Source organism: Staurois parvus, unplaced genomic scaffold (assembly GCF_062004578.1).
Source record: "Staurois parvus isolate SC_StPar_1 unplaced genomic scaffold, SC_StPar_1.0 ptg000607l, whole genome shotgun sequence".
Taxonomy (NCBI): domain Eukaryota; kingdom Metazoa; phylum Chordata; class Amphibia; order Anura; family Ranidae; genus Staurois; species Staurois parvus.
In genome coordinates this window covers 1,508,709-1,536,237 of record NW_028318403.1, presented here as the reverse complement: position 1 = coordinate 1,536,237, position 27,529 = coordinate 1,508,709, and the positions used below count along the sequence as shown (strand labels likewise).

The 27,529-nt window shown below is 41.3% G+C and overlaps 1 protein-coding gene across 1 annotated transcript in view; it reads right to left on the bottom strand.

The window, feature by feature from the left end:
- The window catches only part of SLC38A8 (solute carrier family 38 member 8), an 86,264-nt gene that overhangs the window by 20,534 nt on the left and 38,201 nt on the right, over nucleotides 1-27,529 (bottom strand). Inside the window, exons 4-5 of the mRNA XM_089692861.1 lie at nucleotides 7,390-7,491; nucleotides 83-140 (exon numbers count right to left, since the gene is read on the bottom strand). Of these exons, the coding sequence (XP_089548987.1) occupies nucleotides 83-140; nucleotides 7,390-7,491 (160 nt within the window). The remainder of the gene's footprint in view (nucleotides 1-82; nucleotides 141-7,389; nucleotides 7,492-27,529) is intronic.

Below are 27,529 nucleotides of genomic sequence, written 5' to 3'. Positions count from 1 at the left end.
ATAGAATGCAGGTATCATTTAGTGTCACTTTAAATCTTGTGTACATAGCTAGACGCTGTGCACATAGATGGCAGTTCATTACCTGAAAACCAAAGCAGATTGTGGGAATCACGCCAAACATTGAAGCCAGTGAGGAAACCCTATAAATAAAAATGCATATATTAAAAAAGATATTTCATCCAAACCATAGCATCCAACATCATCCCTTAGCAAAACTGAGTATTGTATGGCTGGAGTTTTATTTTATCTGATCAACATCGGAGAGGAGAGAAAAAGGGGGAAGGAGGAGAGAAAAGGACAAGAAGGAAAAAAAAAAAAAAAAAAAGGAGAAAAAGAAGAAAGCTATTATATTAAAGTTACTATCCATGGGCCAGCTATTGGAAGACTAGGATCAATATGATACTGTGGCATTTGTGGCCAGTGTTGGGTACAGGGGCGGACTGACCATTTCAGTAGGGGTCAGTAGGGGGCCCCATGAGATGCCCCTGGTACCTTTTTCATAGGCTCTTTTGAGTTAGGGCAAGGACACAGGGGCCCCATGATCCCCTATTCCCCGGGGGCCCCATGAGTTAGTCAGTCCGCCCCTGGTTGGGTACCATTATGGTCATAAATACATTTACAGTATTAATATGTAAAATTAGTGAACCTACTATTTTCACAACCAACCAGTTTTCAAAGTTTAGTTCAGATAAATCATTGTCTAATTACTTGTGTTAAGTTTCTGCTGCTTGGACATTTATCAAATTAAAAGGTTCATTTAAACTTCTAATCCAGGACAAGTGTATGGCAAGGTAATTGTTATCTAAAATAAAGTAATTGTTTTCCAAAACAAATGTCTTTTTTTTTCTTAAGTAATACTTAAAACGCTAAAAACAAAAAAACTTTAGTATAGCATCTTACCAGCCCTTAGATATGGTGGCTGCTTTTTTTTTTTTCATCTTTTTCACTTTTTCCTGCCAGAAAAACTGTCCCAAAAGGTGACAACACTCACTGTATGATATCAATGGAGGGGCAGTGTTGTCATGCTAAGCTGGGATGCATGTTAGGAATAGAGAATTTCTCATCTCCATTACATAGGCAAGGGGGGGGGGGGGGATATTCTGTGACCCACAGAAATAAAATGATGATCAGTGCAGAACAGGCAGAGAGCACAGGAAGCTATTAGTTCAATAGAGGGCAAGTCCACACGTCCTTTTTGCATGCAGATATTTCAAAACACTTTTAATGAAATATTTAACAGACCAAAATGGAGCAAATCCAGCTTTATTGTTCAGGTTTACATACACTAAAATGATCTCTTACCTTACTATACAATTGTATCTGCAGCGTAGCCATGGCCTCTCTGTTCACCTTACATATACCAATAAACAACTGTCCAACATACCAATATAAATGGCAGTGTTTGAAACATTCTTCATTTAGATAAGACTGCACATTTTTTTATGACATTGAAGGCACTTGCAGCATGAAGAGAATAATAACATGAATTTGGTGTATCAACAAAAATTTAAATAGATAGGAAAGTTTCCATTTTATTACATTTTATGTACACATACATTAATACTATTAAATCCTTCTAGATACAGCATTTAATAACACAACCCAAATCAAGTATAGGGATTATTATCTCAAGGCTGGGATGACATATGGGAAAAGATAATCTAGTGTATTTTGTGGTTTGCAGTATTAAATGATGTATGGAAACATTACAGCGGTTTTGTAAATAAGGCTCTCATTTTAAAGTCAGAGTTATTCTGGTTTGACCATTCACATTTATGATATTTGTTGTCAGAAAGATAAAACCCCAACCGAGTACTCCATGATCTACCCACACAGCAATCCCTGCAGATCTCAGAGCTCTCACATAGAGGGCATTTCCATAAGTAGTTGTATGGAGTGCCAACACAATAAGTAAAGGGGTGCCATACTCCTCATCTGTAGCATCTGCTGCCTGATTTTCCGACAACGATAACAAGTAGTTCTATTTTTTGGAGGAGACCAGAGCAAAAATGGATTATCAACCTGTAATTATACTACATGGCCAAAAGTTAGTTAACACCTGACCAAAACCTTTGCTATCTGGCCAACGTTATGTGAACACCCCTTCAAAAGTTCAAATGTTTCCAGTGATTGATAATTGTGTGCTTTCAACTTTGTGCATGCTCATCAGTGACCAGGAGGGACTGAGTTCATGTGACATCAACATTATGGCAGTACCCAAACATAAAGACAAGCCATACACTGTGTGTGGCGTCCCTCTGGTGAAACAAGTTGTCCCGTATTACTATACACCTTGCCTGTGAGTTGTATTTAGGAGGGACAGCGTTAAGCCTGTGCCCTCTCCACCAGTCCAGAGTACCTCTGCCACTTCACTTCCATTAATTAACATGCATGACATAGTCTAGGCCCTAAACTAACAGAGGTGGCTGCCCAGGCATACCTTTACAGGTGTTAGTCCGTAACTGGGGATCTCCAATGATTGAGTCAGCATGTATCCCTACAAGGGATGGATACTACCAAACTACTGGACTTCAGGCTCTTGATGCGTTCTCTCTCCAACCTTTCTCGGGAACTTACCTCAAACTGATCCCCCCCCCCACCCTTATTAATGTATGCCTTGGGCTGGCCCTAGAAAAATTAAAGGAATCGAGATGCTAGAAAAGTTATCCCTTCCCCAGCCTGGGCAGAGCAGCTAGCTATACTGAATATACACCTCCCACTAGGCACCTGCCTACAAGCTTCATAAAAATGTGCCTTGAAGGCTTTGGTGTGGAAGAACTTGAGTGGTCTGCTCAAGTCTACTGAACACTTTCCATATCAATTGGAATGCCAATTGTGAGCCAGGTCTTCTCATCCAATATCAGCACCTGACCTCACAAATGCTGGCCGAATGGACTCAGATTCTCATATACACACACTGCAAAATCATTTGGAAAACCTTCTGAGACCTTTAAAAAGGTAAAAACAAAGGCAAAGGAAGGCGGTAATCTCCATATTAATGATCACTGACTGGACCTGTGTTCATCAAACTCATGTGGGTGTGATGTTCAGGTGTCAAACATTGGGTCTTATAGTTTAAGTAGATGTGTGCATTGAATATGTATGAGATTCTTTGCTATGCCTTTGTAAATTATTTCCCCTGGGTACGGCCATTGTTAGACTAACTCTGCAATACCGAAGCTTCAGCCTTGGCTAATTAAAAAGAAGCTGACAGAACTGAAATACAGAATGGTTTCTGGAGGATGTAGACCCTAGGACTACAATCACTCATTTAGAATACCATTATCTGTGATGAGCCTTCACTGGCTGCATGCTTGTTCTAGGTCAGTGAATTATTTAGCAATAAAGCAAGGAGAAGGATGATGCCCTAGAGCTTACAGTGTATTTCCACTTTTGCCGTCAAAGTTGAGAAAAACCCACTATGTTATGTGTTCCTATTCACAGAGCATACCTCAATTTTTGTTAATATTTCTTACATTTTAGATGTTCCCTAGGAAAAGGTATAATGGAGGACTGCAAGAATTTCTCAACTAGCTCAGCCTGATCTGTCTCAATAGCTGGGCTTGGGACTGGTTGAGCCAAGTTCTCAGTAATAAAGAAGCCCAGCATGCTACATGCTTGTTCTATCACAGCAACTCAGAGTGTTGACAGCACAGCCAGGCAACTAGGATTTCCACAAAGAGGCCAGCAATGCCGGCTGCCATATTTCTGTCACTACTGGTTTCATTTAGGAATAATGTTAGATAATGGCTATCCCTTCAGTGTAAAATTGTGATCACATGATTGACAATTAATGGACTTGATTAAGACCCATTTAAAAAGGGCCACTGGGAGGGGGCATGGAGAAAGGTTAAAATATAACTAAAGGAGGGGTTAGGACCACTGTCAGGGTTTTTATTGCTGTCTGTTCCCTGCTTCAGGGCATTCACTTTCCCTAACTGTTGTGATCACCAATTTTGCCAGGAAGGAAAGTGAAGGCAATAAAAAAAATGCGTATATAATTACGGTATCGACCTAAATGAAAAAATATACCCCATAGCATAAAATCACACCTTCACCCTTGAAAGTGTATCTATTATAACTTTCTTTCATATGCTATCTATATCATACAAAACTCCCCAAATGTGAAAAAATAAATGTATAAACTCCCCAAATGTTGCTTTCCATTTGCGCTTGAAAAGACTATGTGCAGATATTGAGTGACATTTACAAAATAAATAAATAAAAAAACAAAAAGAAACACACTTTTCAGCTGCCACCATAACAGAAATATAGATAGGACATGTGTTCCCAGAACAATTAAAGGGTGGAATAAACATTGTGTGGTGACAGACCTCTCACTGCATTGTAAAACATCTGTCACCGCAGGGACACATAGGAAAACAATTGTTTCCTATGTGTCCCATTCACAATGCAACACAGCATATGGCTGCCCTACAGCATGCTGCAATAAAATTCAGAGATGCTGCATTTTATCGCAGCTCACTGTGCGGAGTTGCATGGCAATGCACAGCAGCTCAGCTCATCACACTGCCATACATTGTCATTAATGAAATGTACATATTGTACACTTCAGATCAGGGGCGGACTGACAACTCATGGGGCCCCCGGGCAATAGGGGATCTTGGGGCCCCTGTGTCGTTGCCCAAACTCAAAAAAGCCTATGAAAATAGGTACCAGGGGGATCTCATGGGGCCCCCTACTGCCCCCGGGCCCTTGGGCAGTGCCCAAGTTTACAAATGGTCAGTCCGCCCCTGCTTCAGATAACAAAACAAAAAAAACACAAAAAAAAAAAAAAAAAAAAAAAAAAAAGGGAGCCATGTGATGCACTGAATCGAGCACCACACTGCCCCCTACTGCAGCTGGGAGCAGAATGCTGCCAGAGGAGCAGTGTTTCACTCCAGCAGCTCTGCGTTCCACTGTGAATGGGTTCTAAGAAGAGACCCCCTCACTTTCTCTTGAGTCTACAAGACTTAAATATGAAGGGAAATCCCTCCAATAAGACACAGACGGCAAAAAATAAAATAAAAAATGGACAGCAGTTTAACCCTCCCCAATCTATAAAACAAACTTTTGGCCTTAGATATAATTTAATAGAGTCTGACATTCTTTTAAGTTCATTCAGCCAATCTTCAGAAACTTTAATTTTTATTTCTTTTATTTTTATTCTTTTATTTTTACCATCTGTGTGTCTTCATTACAAATGTATCATATCCAACCATTTGATTTACAGTGTTATGACAGTTTCAACAGTTTAATTGTCTACAAACCATCCTAGCCACCCAATATGATCTGTATTCTGTTTTTCATGTAAATCAGCTACAACAGTCACTTAGGATTAATATCCCTTTGAAGAACAATCTGGCTAGATGACATTTTGTGCATTATATTTTAATCATCTTTTTAGAGGCTGAGTTCACACTCATGCGGTGCAGTATATCGCATGTGATTCGCACAGGAACCACACTGCATTCCTGTGCAAATCACAGGTGAATTGTGTGCGGTGCGATTGGAGCCATACATTTTGTATGGCTCCAATCGCACCGCATCAAAAAGGTGCAGGACCTTTTTTTGGTCCACACTAGAATCGAATCGCATGGGTATTCACACCCATGCAATCCAACTCTGCACATCGCACCGTGTTTTTGAACATATTCCGGGGTGTTAACATACACACCCGCAGCGGTTTGCAATTCTGATGCGGTGCAGAATTTACACAGAAAATGCTGTGAATTCCGTACCGCATCAGTGTGAACCCAGGCTAAGGATTAATGGCTTAAAATACGATTTGTTTCAATTATATTTAACAAAAATACGATTTGTTTCAATTATATTTAACTTTATTTTCATTCGGATTTCATTTTTTACCAATCATTATTGATTTATTTGGTTTGGTTACTTGACCATTGACAGGGGTGCTTACAATAAACAGCTTTAATTTATTCATGTAAAACCTTCATCCCAAATTAAGCAAAACTGTTGCTATAACTGCTTGTGCAATTGAAGTGTGAGCTGGAGCACGGCTTCAATTTGTTAGTGTATCCAAATCTGCTACTCTCCTCCCCCCAGACTGACAATTCTGCCTTCTGTTGTGCCGTCTGTGCTAGTTCATCCAGAGTGGGGGCACTTAATACAGGTGGTGTGTTACTGGCTTGAAAACCAGCTAAAAAACAGAGGAAGAGAGGAAGGAAGGGAGGAAGAGAGGAAGGAAGAGAGGAAGGAAGGGAGGAAGGAAGAGAGGAAGGAAGGAAGGAAGAGAGGAAGGAAGAGAGGAAGGAAGAGAGGGAGGAAGAGAGGGAGGAAGAGAGGAAGGAAGAGAGGAAGGAAGAGAGGAAGGAAGAGAGGAAGGAAGAGAGGAAGGAAGAGAGGAAGGAAGGGAGGAAGGAAGGGAGGAAGGAAGGGAGGAAGGAAGAGAGAGAGGGAGGAAGAGAGGAAGAGAGGAAGGAAGGAAGAGAGGAAGGAAGGAAGAGAGGAAGGGAGGAAGAGAGGAAGGAAGAGAGGAAGGAAGGAAGAGAGGAAGGAAGGAAGAGAGGAAGGAAGGAAGAGAGGAAGGAAGGAAGAGAGGAAGGAAGGAAGAGAGGAAGGGAGGAAGAGAGGAAGGGAGGAAGAGAGGAAGGGAGGAAGAGAGGAAGGGAGGAAGAGAGGAAGGGAGGAAGAGAGGAAGGGAGGAAGAGAGGAAGGGAGGAAGAGAGGAAGGGAGGAAGAGAGGAAGGGAGGAAGAGAGGAAGGGAGGAAGAGAGGAAGGAAGGGAGGAAGGGAGGAAGAGAGGAAGGGAGGAAGAGAGGAAGGGAGGAAGAGAGGAAGGGAGGAAGAGAGGAAGGGAGGAAGAGAGGAAGGGAGGAAGAGAGGAAGGGAGGAAGGAAGGGAGGAAGAGAGGAAGGAAGGGAGGAAGAGAGGAAGGGAGGAAGGAAGGGAGGAAGAGAGGAAGGAAGGGAGGAAGAGAGGAAGGAAGGGAGGAAGAGAGGAAGGAAGGGAGGAAGAGAGGAAGGAAGGGAGGAAGAGAGGAAGGAAGGGAGGAAGAGAGGGAGGAAGTGCAGTCACCACATCTAAAGGACTGGTAAGCTGCAATATATTCCATTTTTAGTACTGGGTTTAATACCACTTTCATTTTTAATTAGGCTAGTGTCAAAGACTAATTATTGTATATAATCATTTTGTGTATTTGTTGTAACCCTGATAGAGGAGGAGTGCTTGAGTGTCCTGGAACGGGTTGGCTGTCCTGTTTTGACTATACGACATTTGGACTTGTTCAACGCTCTTTAGGACATTTTCTCTTGATAAGAGAGAAAAAAAAAAAAAAGCACTGACGGGACTAACTCTGTATTTTATGGAGTCCCAGATTTGACTCCAGGAGATGAGAAACTGAAGGCGTGCTTCGGCCATACTTACTTTGAGATATGCTCATGCTCCCGGAATATAGTGTGCTCCATGAAGTAGTACTTCACAATGATTACCACTGTCAGGTAACAGGCCGCCAGGGTGCCCAGAATACTGAAAACCAAAAGGAAGGAAACAGGACAGTCATCCTTGGCAATTACTTTATTCAGCAACATGGTGTACACTACATTTACTGTTATATATAAAGTTTGACTAATCTGTTTTACATTTATAACAAGATGTCAATAAACTGAATTACAGCGTCATACCAGTCTATACTTTGGAAGAAATGTCAAGCATTGGCAGAAATATGCTTTATACTGTAATCCATAGGAATGACTTTTCTGTAAAATATTGGACTTTTTATTTTTACTCTGGATGTTATAGATTTCAAACCCTGGAATGCATGCAAAGACTAGGGTCAAAAGTTAGGCTGCATTCCCATTACAGTTCATTACTTAGACAGTGTAAAGTCATTCTCCAAATGTGTTCAGTTTCATATGGATTAGTCACAGAGCAATAAAAAGATGACCATGGTAACACGTTTCAACTGTAAGCTGGTCCTTAGATTATACCCATCTCTACCTGAACATCCATTCAGTGCTTCTGTCTGACGTAGTACAACAAAGACAGAGGATGATGGTGGTGGCCAGCTGGACTCTTGAAGAAAAGTATACATTTGTGGGGCCCCTGTGTCCTTGCCCAAACTTAAAAAAGCCTATGAAAAAAAGGTACCAGGGGCATCTCATGGGGCCCCCTACTGATCCCGGGCCCTTGGGCAGTGTCCGAGTTTCCAAATGGTCAGTCCGCCCCTGGGCCTAACTGCTATTCATATGGGTCTGCAAAGCTAAAAGTAGTTTTTAATTTTGATGAAGATACTAAAGCATTGAAACGTGTTGGGAGGTACGAGAGCACGAACATGATCAGTCCAGTTGCCTAGGGCTACCACTGAAGATAGCTGGCCCCTGATGGAAATACCTTGGCAACACTGCATATGATCTTGAAACTTAACATGAATAGTATTTTAACCTTTTATTAAATGAAAGCACAGTGTTACCATTCATTGAAGAGTTAGGAGCCGAACCACAGCATGGCAGTGGATATTACCTAGAGAAACCAGAGAACGCGAGGATACATTGCCAATGGTGGACAGAGACATATCACATACTCCTCTGCATTCTAAATTAAGGATTTCTCTCTTTCTGCTAAGAGGATCTATATTCCTGGGAATTATTGCATCTAGACTGAGACTTAGAATGGAAAGTGAGAGAAACACTGGCTGCAGCTGCTTTCTGTAGCTACGGCCCTGCAGTGTTGAACAGGTTAACAGAGCTGCTGATCGGAAATATTTCAGTAGACTGAGTCAGACAGCACTGCACTGTGGGAATTGTAGTCTGGAAGAGAAGGACTCTACTGAAATCAAGAATTTTTGAACTGCATTTCTCAGAGGGAGACTGCCAGGAGGAGGGGGAAGAGCTGCTTTTCACAGTCTGTAAAAGGACACTCTTGCCATGAGGGAGCTCAGCAGTAGTAGAGCACAATGGATCGCGATGTGAATACCTGTGGCCTGAGCAGGATCCAGAGTGATGAGTCCAGAATTCTCAACAGCTACCTGGGTGCAGATCAAAGACAGGACTAAATCACTGTGTGTGCCTGGATGATGAGCTGCAATATCACTGGGACTGGTGAGCTGCTGGTAAGCGGTTGCTGTAGGGATTTACCATCTGCTGCTAAAGAGATGACTATACAGCTTGCAGGCATGACTGGGACACTAAAACAACAATGGAAGCTCTGTGCCACAGGCAAAACCAAAAACAAACAAAAAAACTAAAAAACACAAATAAAATGTGATTATGGCTGCTGCAGTCTTCAAAATTACTGTATAAAATCCAAACACCAGGACTAACCCCAATTACCAAATTTTCTAAAATTAAAAAAAATGTAAAAATCAATAAAACACATCCACATGATATAGAGTTTACGGTCGCCAAGGTATTACTTCCTTCCTATGAAGCCAAAAACTATAAACAGCATCCAAAATCAATACTCATTTTGTAAAATTCAAGTCTTTCTTCCAAGATTTTCACCATGGATAACCGAGTGCTTAAATTCTCATATCAAGATGAAAAAGCAGAAAAAAAATAAAATAAAACTGCACAGTGAATTATCTTTTTTATATGCAATATATCAAAGTTAAACTCACAAAAAAAGTGCTCAAAATAGTGCCAAACTTCACCATGTGCCACCATTCAATTCGTAATTCCTACTGATAGCTCTCCAACAAAACAGAAATTCATATATAGTGTAGTGTGATGGAGAGCCAAAATATTTTATTTTTGTGTTGTTTGTTGAAATCAACAAGTGTGTCATTCAGCTTGTCTGCTTAGTTAAATCTGGGAGTTCCTGTGCCCCGAAGGGGGTGGGAGATGAGGTTGATCTCAACAGGGAGCACAGAGAGCATGATGTCCTGTGGCTGCGAAAAGCCAGAAGTGTCAGGCCCGTGGGGGGCTTGGAGCTTGGTGAAATTGACCATATAAATGTTCCTGGGGGGAGGAGAATGGGCAGAGATGAGTCAGGATGGACAGAGCAGCTCATGGATGCCGGCCTCACTAGGAGAGGCATTGAACTGTGCTTTGGCTTTTGCTTTGTGCACTGCTGGGACTTGTGGTTCTACATTGCCGGTGGGGTCCTGAAGCTGCGGCCAGGACACACAGCCCTCAGAAGACCCGTGAAGAGTTGGTGCCTATCTGCCTAGACTTCCTCTGCTGAGGTCACTGCTGGCTGGCGAGTCCCTGAATTGCTAACCCATTGCCAGTCTGCCGCTCTCATGTGCCACTAGGACTTAACCGATTGTATGCAGAGTCTGCTTCCCTGTTGTGGGCCCAGACAGTGCTATGGACTAACCCCCCTTTGTTGCCTACCAGAACTCTGTTATCCTTGGCGTGTGTCCCACCCTGTGGTACGGACTTAACTTTTTTTGCCAGAACCTTGAAATTGTGTGCCCTTCAACCTACTCAATAAAAGCCTTGTGTGTCCCATTGCTCTCCTTGTGTGTTCTGTCCCACCTACACTTCCGTCACATGTAGTATTTAAATTAAGTAAATATCAATCGTGTCCATATGTGCGCCCTTAGCCAAATCCTGTGATCAGTCAGTGCACGACATTAAGGTGACCCACCACCTCGCAGCTCATGCACCTTACCAGATATCCCAAATATGAAGCTTTGGATATATAACAAATCACGGATATGATTTAGACAGTCATCACTCTTGCCAATACTCCGCTTCCAAATAGATGCATATAAATCAAAGCAGAAGTGGGCAAACCATAGTGTAGTGAACCAAATATATGAATTTATTAAACATTAAAAAGCACTTACAAGTTGAATGATGTACATCAGAGTTTAGCATGCAGTTCCTAGCTTGGACCTTAACCAAGATGGCTGCCGCTGAACTTCCGATTGGTGTCTAATGTCACTTACTTCGTCACATGCCTGATGAAGGGGTCCTGCGAGACACCGAAATGTTGCCTTGCTGTAACTATGTGATCATTCATTAAAACTTTAGGACCCATATTGGTGATCCTCGGTGTGCTGGTGACATTCTCCCTTGCCAATTCTGTTTGGTTCTAGCCGACGGTTGCAGCAGCACCCACAGCCATTTTTAATGCAGGAATGTGTGCGTTTGAATTGTACACCTGATATCACTTACTGACGCATTTCGTCATTATGACTCTCTCAAAGGATGTGCCCACTTCTGCTTTGATTATATGCATCTATTTGGAAGCAGAGTATCGGCAAGAGTGATGACTGGCTGAATCATAGCCGTGATTTGTTATATATCCAAAACTTCATATTTGGGATATCTGGTAAGGTGCATGAGCAGTGAAGTGGTGGGTCACCTTAATGTCGTGCACGGATTGGTGATCACAGTATTTGGCTAAGGGTGCACATATGGACACAATTGATATTTATTTAAATACACTATATGAATTTCTTTTTTATTGAAGCGATATTTATCACATATGAAGAGCAAACATTTAAGAAGGAATCCACAAGATTGATCTCCCTTCACAAAGCAAAGACTTTATGATTGGAGGGCAAGAGTAGGAGTTAGGGCTCGTTCACACTAGGCTGTTTTGCCAACGCTTGCCAAACGCCCGTATAGCGTTTGGCAAGTGTTGGTCCGGCATTTGCGGAGCGTTTAACGCTCTGCAAACGCTGCATGCGCGGTTTAGCGGCGGTTGCTAGGCGTTTGCCGAGCGTTAATAACGCCCCACAAACGCCTACAATGCAGTTTGAGTGGTGTTACCGCTCCGCAAACCGAGTCGCAACCGCACCACAAACGCCGGCCGGGTGTTTGCGGAGCGGCACCATAGACGAGAATAGGAGGCTTCAAAGCCTCCTAACTCGACCAGAGGCGTCCGTTTGGCCGCGACGCAAACGCTCCCGTTAGAACAGCACCATGTGCTGTAATGTGCAGAATTGGCAGAGGCGTTTGGGAAGCGGTAAAAACGCTTCTCAAACGCCTCTCTGCCGCCTGCACACAAGGCTAGTGTGAACGTAGCCTTATGGATTGAAAGCGGTAGCACATGGTGAAGTTTGGCATTATTTTGAGCACTTTTGCATGAGTTAAACTTTGATATATTGCATATAAAAAAAAATACACTATGTGCAGTTTTATATATTTTTTTGAGGTGTAACACTTTTTGAAAAGAGGAAGAGGATCACATCATCTTGATGATATAAGAATTGGGCATTCAGATAACCATGGTGAAAATCTTGGAAGAGTAAGACTTACGATATGAATTTTTACAGAAGGAGTAGAAAGACTGATTGATTTTGGACGCTGAGCATAGGTTTATAAAGGTTTAGAAGTCTTCAAAATTAGACTGCACTTTTCACATTTTTGGCACCGCAACCTATATACACACACATTTATAGGGACAATACTTGTGCACCAACGGTAAAACTAGGCCTCGGCTAGCTGGCTGAGTAGTCTCTTTACAGTTGCTACACAGAGACCTTCACCTACTGTTTAGGCTAAGAGGTACCTTTCAAAAAAAAGGGGCATTGCACTACTGCATATCCTAGCCCAGGGGTCTCCAAACTATGGCCCTCCAGGTGTTGAACTGCAAGTCCCATGAGGGACTTTGCCATCCACAGGCAAGATACCCAGAGGCATGATGGGACCTCAACAGCTGGAGGGCCATAGTTTGGACACCCCTGTGCTAGCCTCCCAGAGTGCATTCTAGACTAGTTATAGTATTATTTACATTGCAGTTAAAACTTATATGTACTTTTTTTGCTGATTTAGGAGTTAATCCCAGTCAAGTGGTACAGAACTCTATTTTAAGATACCGGAGAATAGTGATCAGACTTTCTAGCCGACCCTCTGTGTGTTCATGTATGTCAAACCACCATTTACTCTAACCTGTACCAATACATTGAGTTAATTTGCCAATAAAAAACAGGCTTGTGTCTATTTTATGGTGCTAATTCACAGCCAAGTTGAAAAAAGGTATCTATACGTGTGTTCTTAGATGTTCAGTAACTTCCATTCAACCAGGTGTGTCAGATAGGCTGACGGTGTTCGTAAAATAGAGGCACAAAAAAGGGAACCTAAATTACCAGGCGTTACCATGAGGACCACTTGAATACACAGCAACAATACATTTACTAGATTCCATGATGTAAATCTAATAAATGTAAACCGAGCGGAGCATTATGCAACGTGTTAGGGTGGAGCAAATGACATCAAGTCAAACCCAAAATTAAGAAGTTTATTTGCCCAAAATATGGTTGCTGAACTCTTAAGGGGGAAGTGTACACACTTACCTGTAGTGTATCAGTGTTGTCCACAGTATACTCTTAGTGGAGATTTTAACTTTTTATATAAAAATTAGTGATTTTTTTTTAAAGCAGAAAGCATGATTTCTTGTTTTTCTTCAAAGGTTGTTGAAAGGTAAAAAAGTAATACATAGTAATACATAGGAATACAATTCTGGTATATTTGGAGACATTTGAGGCCAAGGAAAATGGGAAAGGTTTGGAGGATAAAGAGCAATACAAGAGATATGAAACCACCCGGTATCCATATGCCCCTTAACTACTTGCCCTCCTGAGAATTTACCCCCCTTAATGACCAGGCCTCTTTTTGCTACTCAGCGCTGCACTAATTCAACTGATAATTGCGCGGTCATGCAATGCTGCACCCAAACAAAATTTACATCCTTTTTTTTTTCACACAAGTAGAGCTTTCTTTGGGTGGTATTTGATCACCTGTGCGCTTTTTATTTTTCACACTATAAAACAAAAAAAAGCCAAACATTTTGAAGAAAAACAATATTTTTTACTTTCAGCTATAAAAAATATATAGTAAACTCAAAGTTAGTTATAAATTTAGGCCAAAATGTATTCTGCTACATGTTTTTGGTAAAAAAATCCCAATAAGTGTATATTGATTGCTTTGTGTGAACGTTATAGTGTCTACAAACTATGGTATAGATACTGCAATTTACGCCTTTTTTTGCTATACAGCGCTGCGCTAGTTTGACAATTGCGCGGTTATGCAAAACGGTACATAAATGAAATTTACACCCTTTTTTTCCCACAAATTGAGCTTTCTTTCGGTGGTATTTGATCGCCTGTGCGGTTTTTTTTGCGCTATAAAAAAAAAAAGTCTGACAATTTTGAGGAGAAAAAACATTTTGGACTTTTTGCTATAAAACATGTCCAGTAAAAAAAAATTTTAAACTCAAATTTAGTCATAAATTTCTGCCACAATGCATTCTGTGACATGTCTTTGCTAAAATAAAAACCCAATACGTGTAAATTAATTGGTTTACGTGAAAGTTATAGCGTTTACAAATGGCGGGAAAGATACTGAGATTTTGAGGGTTTTTTTATACTAATAATGGCGGCGATCAACGACTTATGGCGGCGATCAGTGACTTATGGCGGGACTGCGGCGGACATTCTGACATTGGAGGGTACTGACTTGGGGTCACTGACATCCCCAGTGACATCAATACAGTGATCAGTGCAAAAAAAAAAAAACAAAACAAAAAAAAAAAAAAAAACACTGACACTGTACTAATGGCACTGGGGAGGAAGGGGTTAAGTTTAATATTCATGGAAAGGGTTAACTGTGTGAGGGGAGTGTTTTACTAGGGGGCAGGGGTGTGTACTGCAGGGAACACCGCTGATCAGGACAGAAACTCTTCTGTCCCAATCAGCGTGTCCTGGAGCTGTCAGGGAACTGACAGAAAGCACAGCTATAGCAGCCCTGCTCTCGGTCAGCGATTGCCACCGATCGCCGGGGCCTAGCCGGTAATGACCGGCTGTGACCTGGCGAATGACATCTGCGGCTGTGATCGGCGGGACAGGTAGGGCAACGGCGCGCCTCCCTACCCGTTTTAAAACGTGGTTTTGCCCAGCCGTGCCGCCCTGCCGCCGTATTTCTACAGTGGCTAGGCGGCATGTGGTTAAAAGGGAATGCTCATCTTGCAAAATCTGGTGCAGCTCTGCACAGAAACCAATCAGCTTTCAGGTTTTATTGTAAAAGCTTAAAGCGGCACTCCAACCAAAAGGGGAAGTTCCGCTTTAATGCTTTGTCCCCCGCTCTCCATTAAGGATTGGCACCTTTGGGGGAGCGGGTACCCAAATTTGACAGGTACCTGCTCCCACTATGATCGCCTAGGCAATTGGAAGTTGTCCCCCCTCCCTCCCCATGGTCTTCTGGGACACGTGACAAGTCCCAGAAGACTACGGGGCCATTCACAAAGCACAGTGCTTCTTGCACATGCGCTGTGGGCACCTGGCTGTGAAGCTGCAAGCTGACACAGCCAGGTGCCCACACTGAAGATGCCAGTGCCAGGGAGAGAAGGTGAAACCAGTGGTGGTGAAGAGACCGCAGGAAAGAGGGACAGGTAAGTGGCTGTATTTTAAAAGTCAGCAGCTACAGTTTTTGTAGCTGCTGACTTTTTTTTTTCCCTAAGTGGAACTCCGCTTTAATTGAACAAGGCGATTGGCTAGCATGCACAGCTGCACTAGATTCTGGATGCTCCAATTTTAACAAAATCCTCCCATAGTTTTGTTTTTACATAGATTGAGTTTGTATATTTTTAGGATGCATATTATTCATCAAGATAATGTAATTTTGATATCTGAAGCACTGCAATCATATCAGATGTAGTTGGTGATGTGTTAGAGCACATTGCAACCTGAAGCGACTATCTGGTCACATTATATAGGATTGTCCTGGGGTTTGTTCACTTTAATAGCTGTAACTCCACTGAGTTATCACAGCTGTGATTCATCCCTTTCCAGACTGTTAAGTCAGAGGTTTCTTTTAGATAAGGGGATTTGCAAAGCAAGCTGTTCTGTTGTATTCGTAGATAAACTGTCCCCAGAAAACTGGGTTATTATGTAACAGTTGTAAATGGATGTCGAGACAAAACAGATATAAAATTTAAAATTTTGTTAACATCCCTAGCGGTCTGATTATATCCATATTTCTGTGATCAAAGCGGAACTTTTTTGCATGGAAATATGTATTTTTTTTTATTGTAGGCCTGTAATTTTTAGGAATAACTCACTGAAATCTGTCTGAACAAGAATCTAGTAAACATCCCGGGTATGTTAAAATTTGAAACACGAAATCATAATATAATAAATGATCATAAAAAATATAATAATAATTTTAATTAAATAATATAATCAAACCAAAAGCACTGAAATTTGAAATAGAGCGCCAAGTTCGCACATCACTGAGAAAAGTCGCTAAATCGTTTTCAGTGTCTGATCACTGTTCTCTAGCTGGTCTAAAACCACTTTTGACCTAAAGGGACGCTTTTTGGACACCATGGACATTTCTCAGTTTCCAGGCAGAAAGAAGAGTAAAAATGCAAGTATGTGAAATGGTTTGATACAGTAATGTTTTACTATGCGATTTTAGTGTATTTAGTGAATGTCACTTTTACAACTTTCAAATTTCCCAGCAGTTCCATCCCCGTACGTCCCGACGTCACAGGGAACAGAACCCAGAAGACAGATGCCGGCAACCACCAGAGGACTTTGTAGGGAACACTGCAGGAGGGACATTGCGGGAGCGCATGACAAGGTAAGTGAAGAAGAGATCCCGGAGCAGCGCTGCAGGGTATTCCCGAGTGTAGCTTGGGGTTATCGCTTGTGGTGCTGAAACTTTACACTGAGCTACACTCGGGAATACCTCCAGGGAGGTTAAAGAAAACAAAAACCCACATCCAGCACTTGGTCAATGATTTGAACTGTTCTGATTTAATCAGGGAGTGTATCTTTTTGCCCTAAACACAACAGCAAGCCGTTTTAGTTTTGTCATGCACTTGTTTAGACCCACCAGATCCCTCCTGAACACAAAAGGCATACAGATGGAGATTTACTAAAACTGGAGCACTCAGAATCTGGTGCAGCTGTGCATGGTAGCCAATCAGCTTCTAATTTCAGCTTGGTCAGAACTTCAATTAAAAAATCTTATTTTGCCCATGCAGTGGGGCAGTGCCTGCACTGAATGGGTTAAGTGTTCATTTTGTCCAGGGGCTCAGGGTAAAGAGGTTTGTTTGCAAGCTGTCTGGCACGTTAGAGCTGGGAATTCTTTTGTTGTTTTATATGCGTCGCCCTTCCATGTGCTCCTTGCTGTGAAGGCCGGTTATAGACTGGGGCAGTGGCCATTTTTTGTACTGTTGACTTGTTGGTGAGGGGGCGCACTGGACACCTTAGCTGCCATTGTGCTACATGCTTGGTGTCCAGTGCACTCCTGTACCTTTAAGGAGGGGTGGGTTCCCTCAGGCCCATCTGTCCTTGGTTTATCCATTAAAAATGTGCCTCTGCTATGGGTCTCTTAAAATTGGAGAGTAATGCAGGTCATATTAGTCCGCACTGAAAAATTGGCCGATAATCACGCCGTTAGTGGGACATGGGTGGCAGCATCGACAATGGGGCCAACCGATTTTTCGTTTATCGGCCGAAAATTCCCGTCTATGGCCTGCCTAAGGCTAGCCATACATTATACAATTTTCTTTAGAAAATTACTTTAGATTTACCAAAAACCATATAATAGGAGGTCAAACCTAAACAACACTTTCAATTGTAACCAATTAGACAGGCCTTTGCACTATATAGTTGAATGTAAATCAAAAGGAAATTGGGCAGAAATTGAACAGAAAAATTTGTATAGTGTATGGCCAGCCTTAGGAACTACAGAATACTGGGGTGCATTGACGAGGCTCTGTAGCTTATGCATGTGTTTGCAAATGTGTGCAAAGTAAACCCCTGTTTTTAATGTATACTGTTAGACAGGATAATTCGGTTTGTTTGCAAGCTGGCTGGCAAGTTAAAGCTGAGAATTTTGTTGTTTGACATGCGTCACCCTGTTAAAGCTATACTTATCCACTACTCAATCCTCTAGAAAACCCAGCTCCCTGAGGAGTCCTGAAGTGGTCAGTCACTGACCAGAGGGTGGAAAAACATTGTACCTTTAAGGGTTTGGCACCATTGACATGGAAGAATCACTAGGAAAGGCTATCTTTATTGGATAGTCCAGCTGATGGTCTCATGATTTCGAAAATACGACAATTTCCTAAAGTGATACATAACTGGTGCATACCATGAAAAACACCCTACAGTGGAAAGGCCATAGAAAAAGCCTCAGCAAGAGTTACAGGTGGGCACATAGAAAGAACAACCTGTCAGGATTGTGATAATTATGCGCACAGATATGGATAATGACAAATCATAATTTGGTTCTTACTCTGCAAATATCACTGTCCCCCTCCTTTTCTTTGAATGGAATATGGTCTGTGTGTGTGTGCTGATTTTAGGAGTGCACAGCTGGATATGCTTCATGGTTATAAACCCAATTAGCTTGTTCCAGGGTGTCTGTCAGGCTCTTGCCTTAGCCTGGTCGTAAAGCTATAAACCAGTCAGTCACTGGACATGAAAGCATTCCTGAGTAGCAGTAAAAACGTACATTCCACTGAAATCACTTTTTCATACAACTCCATAACTCCCGACAGGAACAAAGTACAATAAAACAAAGCATATATTCAGGTAGGACATTTTAATACAAGTCACCTGATACCTTACACCCCTAGATAACATCTACCAGAGAGCAGAAAGCAATCTCTTTAACCGTCACAGGCAGATATGTCATATCTAGTGTCTGGACATTCAGCAGACAATTCTGAAGATTATCCTACCAGTGGATATGATGCTACATGTACCTATGGAAGGTTATTAGCCATGGTATAAACTTGCGAGGGATTTGGGTCACAGCCTGGGTCTCTGCCTAAACCCCCTCCCCAAATGAGGTGATTGGCCCTTGGCTTCAGTAGACACCCCCTGCTGGGGGACTATAAAACAGGGTGTCAGGCCTGGAGGTGAAGATGAAGAGATTCTCCTTTTTAATATCAGCAACCAACTTTGGGAGAAAAGGCACCCTTTTGTTCGGACACTTGAACACTGCTTAAACCTGGACTTCTGCAAATATTCTACCTTCTTAAACTTCTTCCTTTATCTGTTTCTTGTGCTCTGTAAAATATGCTTATTGCACCATTTTGACCTTTTTAGTAATAAATCCTATTTTCTGAAAAGTGTTGAACTGTTTCTAAAGCTCTTTAATGCAAACTAGGAATCCCTGTCTCTGAAGAGTGCTACTGTGTGTTTTAAAACCTCTGGATACATCTGTCTGCAGTGACAGGGTGTATACAGACGCTTATTCAAACATCATAGTGTTACTGCTAAGATTTGTGAGTTTCCTCCTTCTCTGTAAAAAGGTGGTGGTGGCAGTGTGAAGGGTTAATTGCGTAATTAACCTGACCCAGTAACAATCGCTCTCAGGCTGTTGGCACCTAGATTGGGGACCAGTGAGCTGGAAATCTTTGTGCAGGGTGCAGTTGAGAGTGGCATTGTTACGCAAGTGACAGCGCGGTTTTAGATTGGCTAGTCCTTCGGTCACAAGTTGGTTGGAAGGGCTGGGGTCTGACGCTGCACCCGTCACAAGGATCACAATATGAAAGCTATTGTTGAAAAAAAAAAAAAAAAAAAATGGCTGTCAGCATCATTATCCATGCTTCACAACCTTGTCAGCATTTATTCCTCAAACAGGTAGTAAGGGTTGACATTTTACTTTAATGTGTAAGCATAAAAATGCTGCCCTACCTTTCCTAAAAACTACTGTAAATAAACTAAATGAACTCCCTGCTCCACAAATAGTCCCAGCATGTGCTATAATACCCCGCGTGCTGGCAATTGTATCCCTCCTCTCAGTGACCAAGTCCTAGATGACCCGATATTTAAAAACCAGGTGCTTATACATCACTGGTGCTAAAAAAAAAAAAAAAAAAAAAAATTATATACAATACCATAAACCTATGTATATAGTGAATTTGTATTATATAATTTTTTTATGTTACACACACACACACATTCTAGTTTTTGGAATTTTTATGTTTTCATAATATTGGGAAAGTTCCAAAAAAAACAAAAAAAAACTAAAAGAAACACTCATCCGGGTCCAGTGTGCATATTGAATGATGCAATAGTAAATCTTATCCATAGCAATTCTCTGTGCGTAGTGCTCCAATTAGTGCTCCAATTAGTGCTCCCCCTCCAGTGCCCCACTCACCACAGATAATTGACCACCTGGAATGGTAGGTCAAACTATTGCATAAGATTTTGCAGCGCTCTCCTGCAGGGAAGTTGGCCATCTGAGTGATCTTGACACCTCTATACGCTGATGACAGACTCCATAGTGGAAACACCTCTAGATTATCGTTTGCGACAAAACTCCTCCAGAACCTCCACAGTACTCCTCCTCTGCTGCCACTTCCACCAATGTCTCTCTCTATGTCCTGTCTGTACCTGACCTCACTTACTTTACTGAATATATACCTAATCCGGGTTTGCAACTTGCGATTTAATAAAGCATTTATGTGAATGACATGTAGTAGACATGTGCGATTCTTTTAGTTATCAATCAAACTTTGGACAGAATGTTCGTTATTTGGATGTAGCCGAATTTCCGAATCACAATACTAATGAATTGCAACAAATTTGAAATAAATAACGAAACTAATTATCTGAATTTGGAATGGAAACATATATACAGTAAAAAGGTATAAAAAGTGAAATAAGAGGAGGATTCTTACTTCGGTTGCTTTATAGAAAAAGGAAAGAATAAATCAGACTAGAATAAAAATGGAATAGAAAATAAAGGCAATAAGGTATAAAAAGTTTAATAAAGGATGATTCCTACTTGTGCTGCTTTATAGAATAGAATAAAAATGGAATAGAAAATAAAGGAAGCAAATAGAAATTAAAAATAGAATATAAAATAATAGCATTGATTAAAACAAAATAGAAAAGAATGAAATAAAAATCGAAAATAAGAAAAAAAAAAAAAAAATTTAAATTGAATATAATAGTAGACTAGAATAAATACAGCTATCTTCTGAAATTTGAATCGATTTGAAAATAATGAATATACAAAATAAATCTGCATATACAAAATGAATTCCGAAACGACGCATTCTAACATAACGAATGACAAAATGGTTAACTTACACTACGCTCACACTAGCTCTGTCAGCAGGCATCAGACAGGCGTTTGGGAAGCAATTTTAACGCTTCTCAAACGCCTATGAAAATTCTGCACATGGCAGCACACAGTGCTGTTCACACTGAAGTGTTATCATTGCGGCAAAACTAGCGCCTCATGAGGAGTCAGGAGGAGTTGAAGCCTCCCATTCAAGTCTATGGTGCCGCTCCTCAAACGCCTGGCAGGCATGTGCGGTGTGGTTGTGAGGCGTTTGCGGAGTGTTAATACCATTTAACTTCATTACAGGCATTTGTGGTGCAGTTTTAATGCTTGGCAAACGCCTACCAAATGCCTCAAAACTCTGCATAGGGCGTTTGGGGAGCATTTGAGGAGTGTTAAAAAAGCTTCCAGAACGCCTGTCAAATGCTATAGGATCGTTTGGCAAGAGTTAGAAATAAAGTCAAGTGTGAACGAGACCTTAAAGTGGAGTTCCAGCTGGTTTGTGTTTATTAAGTCAGCAGGTACAAAAAAAAAAAAAAAAAAAAAAAAAAAAAAATCCAATGATGTGCTCACCTGCGCTGTCCCTTCTCTCCTTCATGGCGCCGGCATATCAACTGTGGGTACCAGGATGTGACAGCTTGGGGCTTCATAGTGCCCACTGCACATGCAAGAGTCACGCTGTGCCTCCTAATTGGTCCAAAGTTCCCTTGGAAAGTTCCCAGGAGACTGCAGGAGGAAGGAGGGTGGCCAAACTTCCGGCTCACTTCTCCGCAGCGAAGTGAGCCGAAAGTGGGAGCGGGTACCTGTCAAAAATAGTTACCTGCTCCCCCCCAAAAGCAGCCAAACATGGCAGTGGAGAGGGGTAGGAGCAGGGGCAGACTGACAACTCATGGGCCCCTGGGCAATAGGGGATCACGGGGCCCCTGTGTCCTTGCCCAAACTCAAAAAAAAAAAAAAAAAAAAGTACCAGGGGCATCTTATGGGGGCCCCCTACTGACCTCGGGCAGTGCCCAAGTTTCCAAATGGTCAGTCCGCCCCTGGGTAGGAGACAAACGAGTAAAGCTTTCACTTTAACAAACCCAAAACACATTTGTCCGTCATGCACATCTTTAGGTGACAGTTCTGGAGTATGAACATTGAAAACTCTAGGGAAAAGAAAAAAAAAAAAAAAAAAAAAAAAACCACACACACTTTGGGGTTTGTTTGGTTATGGATGGATTTCCCAGACTATTTATTTCTCCACTCATGGTTATTAATTTATAACTGATGGCCCAAAATGATTGAATTTCCTCAGGATACAGTACAAAGACAGTTTGCTAAAATCACCTAAATCACTATCAATATTTGTTTCTGGAGGACAGAAATCCGATCAGAGTCTCAGCCACATTAAGCTGAATTATGTCTCATCAATATGGGAACTAAATGCTGAGGTAGAGGTTCTACATGGAATACAAAGTATTTGCTTAATGAAAGTCAGATGCAGATTTACATTTCACAGAAAAAAAAAATAAATGGAGCACAACCTGAAAGTCAGGAGCCCAAATTCAGCTAACACCCTTGCATTGCAATAAATCAAGTGCTCAACTGAATATTTAGCACATGATGAAGCAGAGATTACCTGAAGGTAAAAGCTACATTGAAAGTGATCAACAGATCCAGAAATATAGGCAGATATTATATTCTAATCTCCACGTTACTGGCAAATGTCAAGCTTAGTCTGATCCCTTTGTGCTTCCCAAGCCACCCTACTGCTCACTTACCTTAGTGATGGTCAGCCTCATTAACCAAATGGTTAGTCCTGTGTACACAGGAAAGGTGGATATAAAGTTGCCCATACACAAATATTTCTCTTTCAGCCCAGTGGACTGAACATAAGAAGTCCTTGGTTTCTCACAATCAGGCAGGAATAGATGGAATTTCCATTTGCTGGTTATTGTATTCTGACAGCCAGCACCACTGGCTGTCAGAATACTCAAACATTGCATGCATCCGATTGGCTGCAGTCACCGTTAACATATTTCAGCTGAAATAGACAGAAAATAAAGTGGAGCCAGGCTGTGTCGGCAGGGCCATAAAAAAAAAACAAAAAACAAAAACACGCATTTAATCGGTTTATGGCCTACTTTAAGTGGTTGTAAACCTCAACACATGAAATATGAACAAAGCATGTCCCTCTATATTGTGTACTTGTCTCAATTAGGAACACTTTGGGGTTGATTTACTAAAGGCAAGTAGACTTGAAAGTGCAGTTGCTCCAGAGCTTAGTAAATGAGCAGAAGCTCTTCTGACTGTCATCGTCCGTCTGCCTATTCGTTATTTTGCTATCAGCATAAGTCACAAGTTTTCCTGACACCAAGAGAAAAATGGTGACAACTGAAGGCGCTCCAGCTGATTGCCATCCTAACCTCTGTTGCTGTATGGAGGGGGGGGGGGTGTCCCTTCCCACCAATCAGCTCTCAAGAGTTCTCCTCACTGAGCTCTGCAGAGTAACTTCAGCTCTCTGTCCTCTATTTCTGAGCTCTCAGACAAGCTTTATAAAAATTCATCACTTGAAATGGATGTAGAGAAAAGACTGCAGATAGACAGGTACATCTTATGTAGGAGGAGTGGTTTCATCTCGGAGGACAGTCACTTCACTGGGTATAAGGGTTTACAAAAACTGAACTTTCTCGGAATTTCATGATGATTTTGACACAGTTTTCACGGAAGGTTACCTTTATATTCACAGGTTTTCATTGAACCTATGAATGAACATAAGACCACCAGTTATTGGTGGTGCTCCACATTCTTACTGTAGGAGCCCTTTTATTCTAAAACCCTCAGGTTTCCTTAGATCAAGAATACATTCTCTCTTGTGCTTCGAGTGTAGCATTACTGTTGCTCAGAATTGTAGACACCAAGGAGCACTTTCTTCCCCTTGCAACCAGTATCCTGCAAGACAACCCCCTCAATAGCTCTTAATAGTGGGTCCACCAGGGCATCCTATCCCCCAAACAACAAGGGTGCAACAATGACCACCTTTCTGCATGCAGCTACACAGCAGCAGTTTCCAAGGTCTAGTAGGGTTTCTATACTTCCCCAAAAAGTATGTATATATCTGGATACCGATTCCTCACCAACATAGGTAGGAGCCCGCTTCTTCCTGAATGTTGCCAGTGATAACTAGGACCTCCATTTAATAACCATAGCTACTTGTGTACATCAAAGCTTCCATACATCTCCTTCTTGAATGTAGCCAGTGGCAGCCAGGACCTCCTTTTAATAGACCTAATTACTTGTGTGCATCAGAGCTTTCCTACACTTTCTTCTTGAATGTAGAGGAGTGATAATAACCAGAACCTCATTTTAATAAACCTAATACTACTGTTCATTAGGACCTTTATTACACATCCATTGGCAAATGTTGAAATGGACCTAGCATCAGATGTATTATTTCATGATCCATGCAATTAAGGTGCAGATGTAACACCATGTATTTATACCTGCTCATAGGTCATGTAGTGTGAAGACGCCACACAACAGCTAAATGTAAGAGAATTGTGAGAAACCGCTTAAGCTTCAGCTTCTAAGCCATGCCCTTACATGTTTCGTCCTGCCCCAGGGCTTAGTCTTAAACCTCTAGGACTAATCTCCCGGGGTGGTGCAAAACATGTCAGGAGGGCATTGCTTAGGAGGAGCAGAAGCTGAGGTCATTTTTTTACCGTCATCTTCCATTGTATTGTTGGTGTGTAGAGTCTACACACTACATGGACAACATGGTTACTGGGTGAGCATTCTAGACCCTCTCAAGTAGTGCATCACCAGAGCAGTAACAAAACACACTTACGTACAGCAGCTCACTGAGCCATAATGGGTCGCCATCTTCATAGAGATCACCATACTCCCCATGACAATACCTTTGTCTGCTTTTCTCTCGAGAAAGCCAGAGCCACTTTTGTTCAGGCATCATCCAGGTTCAGCTTCTACTTCCTGATATGCTGGCTCAGAGATGACACAGCCAATATTGCATTCTGATCATGGTGGGTGAGGAGACTAAGGAAATGCTTGATCTTACCTGCAGCAGAATTACCTCAGCCTAGGCATTTGTCTGGAGATGAAATACAGCTTTTGGATGCTAAAAATGTACAGCTTCTTTGAAAAACTACATATTAGGACGTCAGGAATTTATTCATACATACCAGTGATGTCAACTGTAAAAAAGAATCCCCAAACGTACTCTGTAGAAAGCAGCTAGAGAGATTACTGCCATGTCCATATTGTACTAATATGCAACAAGGCTTTACACAAAGGCCCCAGTTGGTCTGTATTCAATACTTGCACAAATTTAGGTGTGCACAAGACTTACTGTTTGTTTGGCGACATGTAAATTTTGTATGGAATTTGCGAATAACAAAAAAAATATATATATATTATATATATATATATATATAAAATAGATCTCCTGCAGCCAGCAATAGACCCCCAGCAACAATAGCTCCACACCAGCAACAATAGGTCTCCCAGTAGCCAACATCAATAGACCACTCCTAGCAACAATTCACCCCCCCAGCAACAAAAGATTCCCTACTAGCAACTATACCCCCCCCAATAGATCCCCACTAACAATAGACCCCCCAGCAGGCAGAATCAATAGACCTTCCAACATAACCCAGCACCCCTTGGCACTAGATACATTTAGTGCTGGGAGGTGCCAGAACTGTATTCCCCGGATTTCCTGCTGAAAAAAGCCCTGGGCATACATTAGATTTGGTTGCTTTTAGATATGTACTGCTCCTTTTGCTTATTTATCATAGTCACAAACTATGAATTTCTTGTCCTTATAATGCCAGGCAAGGGATTAAAGAGCCACAGAAGAAACATTGGGATTGGTAGAAAGGGGGATGTCTCGCACACAATCCGTGCTGGGATCAAAATCGAAGGTGCTATGCAAGGAGGTCATTTTTTAAAAAAGGTATACAAAAGTATAACTAAACCCAAAATGTAAAAAAAAAAAAAAAAAAAATATTGCAGCTTACTAGTGCAAAAGTACAAATAATAATCTGTTGACATAAATGCCAGAAATTCCATGTCCTTGTCAATTCCCATGAGCTGAACAGAAAGCAAAGATTGCCATTAGACTAGAGATAAGTAAACTACTGATCTCTAATGTAATGGCAATGAACAAAAGGCAGACATAGAAATCCAGCCTGGGTTATAGCCATGGTTCACTCCATAGAAACAAATAAAGGAGTGAGCATAGCCAACTAGGGAAAGAGTGTTATTTGCTGGATTATCGATTGAAAATAAAAGGGGAAAGGCCTGGCAAAAAAAAAAAAAAAAAAAAAAAAGGGAGAGAACAAATACAGCCGTCTCATTTAAGGACTGGAAAGTGCAATACATTATATTTTTGATTTGGGATTTTTGATTTAAATATCTTTTTTTTGTGTATGGTCACTTTTTTTTTACCATAGAAAAAATATATGCTACAGTATAAAAGCATATGAAATTAAAAGGAAATCCATACACTGAATGATATAATCACATGTATTACCAAATAAAGCTGAAAGTGGACAACATTTTTCATAATATTGGTCCTTAAAGTGTTACTAAACCCAGGACCCGGCATTCACTATATCTGGTCTGCCACAGTACACAGAACACGGAAGTGCAATTATTTTAGTAAATATAAACTGTTACATTCCTTTTTCATCAGCAGTTAGAACAGTCTTATGACTTCTATCAGTGTCCAGCAGAGCACTGGTTAAAGCTTGTAGGAGGAGTTCTCTTTCTGCTCTAGGAGGAAGCAGAACCCCTGAGCTCTGTCTGGACAGTGCTGATTGACCCTGTGCTAATCACATGCACTCTCCCAAGAAAATAAAAACCTCTAGCAATATACACACTAAACTGAGCATGTGCAGAATGGCTACAGGTTCAGTTTGTCTTATTAGGAGATAAGACGTGGGCATTAGAACAAGGAGGAGTAGAGAAGACAGGATCAAACAGCCTTTTTACACAATGTGGAGGATTAACCCCTTAGTTTCCACAGTGAGTATAACAAGCATGCTGTACTGCATATGCAGACTGGTTTTACTGTTGTAGGTTAAGTAACACTTTAAATCTCTGGTCAAGTATTGGTTAATCACCGAATTATGACTGTAGACTAATACCACAATTATATTCCATGAGAAGAGTAGTGACTAATCTACATTGAAGCGCACAGATATAGAATTAAACATGACACTTCAGGAAACCATCTTATAAGCTTTTGACATATAAGAAAAGCGTTAATTGAAGAGAATATGAAGAGCTGAGATTGATTGCTCTCAATACCTTAAAGTTAAGCTTAACTAGAATAGAAAAAAAATGAACTATTTATATTATATACTTACTGTGATAGAGGGCTATTCATAGTTAAAGTGATAAATGAGAATCTCTTACCAATGTATGAGTTCTGTATTACGCAATCTATACTAAACTACAGGAAATAATCATTTTTCTTTGACATCACTATTAAAAAAGGAGATATCTAGTTTGTTTAAAACCAGTGGTTGAGTTACAAAGGGATGGATCCCACTGCTAATTTTGGGTCCCACCTTTTC